This window comes from Arvicola amphibius, chromosome 18 (assembly GCF_903992535.2).
Source record: "Arvicola amphibius chromosome 18, mArvAmp1.2, whole genome shotgun sequence".
NCBI lineage: Eukaryota > Metazoa > Chordata > Mammalia > Rodentia > Cricetidae > Arvicola > Arvicola amphibius.
This window is the reverse complement of record NC_052064.1, coordinates 8750018-8752542: the sequence shown is the minus strand read 5'-3', so window position 1 is coordinate 8752542 and position 2525 is coordinate 8750018. Positions and strand designations below refer to the sequence as shown.

General features: G+C 44.6%; 1 protein-coding gene across 1 annotated transcript; it reads right to left on the bottom strand.

Annotated features, from left to right (window-relative positions):
• Positions 1-1109: 1109 nt before the first annotated feature.
• Positions 1110-1791, bottom strand: LOC119804052 (nuclear transport factor 2-like). The gene has a single exon (XM_038315591.1). It carries the CDS (start codon positions 1748-1750, stop codon positions 1367-1369), a length of 384 nt encoding a protein of 127 aa, XP_038171519.1. The 5' UTR covers positions 1751-1791; the 3' UTR covers positions 1110-1366.
• Positions 1792-2525: the final 734 nt, after the last annotated feature.

Sequence of the window (2525 nt, the reverse complement as noted above, 5' to 3'; positions counted from 1 at the left end):
GGTGATCTGATCTCACAGAAGAGCCCTAGTTTCACCATCCCTGAATGTTTGGCAGCCTTATCTAGCGCCCCCCCAGCAATCAGTTCCTCAGTTCTAACTCCAAGCCTAAGCTGCTTCTTTTCACATTACCTTCCTAGCCTTCCTATTGCCCCAGTGCGCTCTTCCTGGAAGCCTCCTCAGCTCTGGCTTCATTGCCCTTTCTCCTCTTCATTGGCTTCTTCCTGCTACAAGACGATTTGGTGCTCTCCCCTTAATTCTCAGTTTTCTTGCCTTTGGAACTTCCTTACTTGATCTTACACACAAAGTGATTTCTCTGCCTCCAGCTCCTGCTTGGGCTCTCCGTAATGGTCCAGCTCTTTTCCCGGCTGTTTGTCCAACTTTTACAAACATGGCCCTAAGTTTTAGCAGGGAGACCGGACTCATACTCAACTCTTTAAACCTTCCCTTTCTCATTAATCAAAATGCAGTTAATGGCTACATCCTTTAAAAGAATAATAGAACCTTTTTGTTTGGACCACTACTTTACATGAGGTCCAAAGTACTTCTGGTGTGAACTTTACCAGTGATTTCCTAACAGATTTCATACCTGTGATTCTGAGTTATTTTTTCCTTCTCTAGTCAGCTCTGTAAAGCCTAGCTATGCATAAATTTGGCATTCAAGATCTCTAGTAACCTCGTCCATCATTCCTGTCAACTTGTTCTTATTAAAATCATGATAAGTGGTCTTCATGGCTCATCCCACCTTTAACTCACATGTCATTTCCAAGCTTCACCCCTACGTCTGCACTCGTGGCAGCTCCTGCCACCCTCTCCCAAGTCTGAAAAGTCAGTGTCTCCGTGCCGCTGCTTATTTTATATCTGATTTCTCATGTGTCATATGCAGATCTCACAATGAGGTTCTGCAAGAAAAACAGAATATGTAAAGACATGACCATTCATTTTAATTCTTTTTTTTTTTTTTAAAAAAAAAAACTTTTGTGGTTTTATTGTATCATGAGGCATTGGAACATCTGAACAAATCAATATCTGGGTGGTGAGGCAGCTGCTTTCTCCTTCACTTCTTTGGGTTACTAGAGCAACTTGTCAGTAGACAAGTTTAAAAAACGAAATAAAACAAAAACCGACAATCTTTTGCATTACTTAAGTCTTTCCAAGGCATGCGCTGGTACAACACAAACGTCTCCTGTCAGATGCAACTAGTCTAGCATCCAAACATCATGCACAACACCGTGGTGACAGAAGCGCACTGCACCCACTCCCACCTCGGCCCTGCTCATTTGTGTATGATATTTGGAGCATCTGGAGGAGTGAGATAGTATTGGGAAGAGGAGGGAGGAGGAAACAGCGTGAGTGTCTGGCCAGGAGGTCAGCCAAAGTTGTGCAGGGCAAGCCTGAACATGTCATTGGTGCAAACCCAAGCGTCGTTGATGTTCTTTAATAGAAACATCTGGTGGAAACCCATGATGGGATCTTCATCAGCCTTGAGCTGGCCTACAACCATGCTGATGATACAGCTATCTGGTGTAGGCTGATGGTCCTGCGCTGTGATACTATGCTGGATTTTCTGGAACGGAAGGCTAGACAACTTCTCCACAATGGCAGCTTTCCCCTGGAACTGCTGTCCTTCCCACGTAAGGCATGATGCATCAATGTAAATTGCGCCTAGTTGGGTTCTGTCATTATCAAATAATTGGTAGTAATGCTGAATAAAGCTGTATCCAATCTGCTCCCAAATTGGCTTGTCTCCCATCCTGGAGAGTCACCCACCTCACCAAGACCTGTGGGGCTGGCACGATGGCGGCAGCGGCAGCGGCAACCCAGCGTGGTCTGCCTCATTTTAATTCTTAGACGTCCTTCCATTTGTCTCCTTTCTGTGGTGTTGCAGAGCACCAGTGTTTCCTGACAGGGCTGAAAAGAAGTGGACCTATCAGAATCAAAGGTCTCACCAAGTTCTTTGGTCAGTGAAAGAAATTCTACTTGACCAAAGGCTTTCTTCACATGGTTGTTTCTCATATCTTATCCTTTCTTATTTTATGTGTTTATTGCACAGTTGTTTATTGAAGACCTGCTACGTGATGCAGGCATGGCAAGTTAAAATAATAAGCAAAGTCAGCGTGGTCCCCGCTCTTCAGGACCGTATGTATTAACAAGGATTCACTATTGATCAACCTGTGTCAAGATCTGAGAAGAAAAGGTGCCCGGCTTTAGTGGAGTGTTTCAGGGGTGCTCACATAAGAACTCTCTGGGGTTGGAGAGATGGCTCAGTGGGTAAGAGCACTTGCTGCTTTTGCAGAGGACCAGAGTTTGGCTCCTAGTACCCATACTGGATGGCTCACCATGACCTGTAACTCCAGTTTCCTGTGATCCAATACCTTATTCAGGCACTTTCACTCACATGTGTCCATGTACACACACACACACACACACACACATGCGCACACACACACTTAAAAGCAATTCTTCTCTGCAGAAATAATGAATGGTGAAGGGAAATGGGGCATTCTCAAATATCTTATCCATGTGAC

Excerpts from the sequence above, each read along its gene's own strand:
- LOC119804052 (XM_038315591.1), bottom strand. The coding sequence starts at position 1,750 with ATGGGAGACAAGCCAATTTGGGAGCAGATTGGATACAGCTTTATTCAG.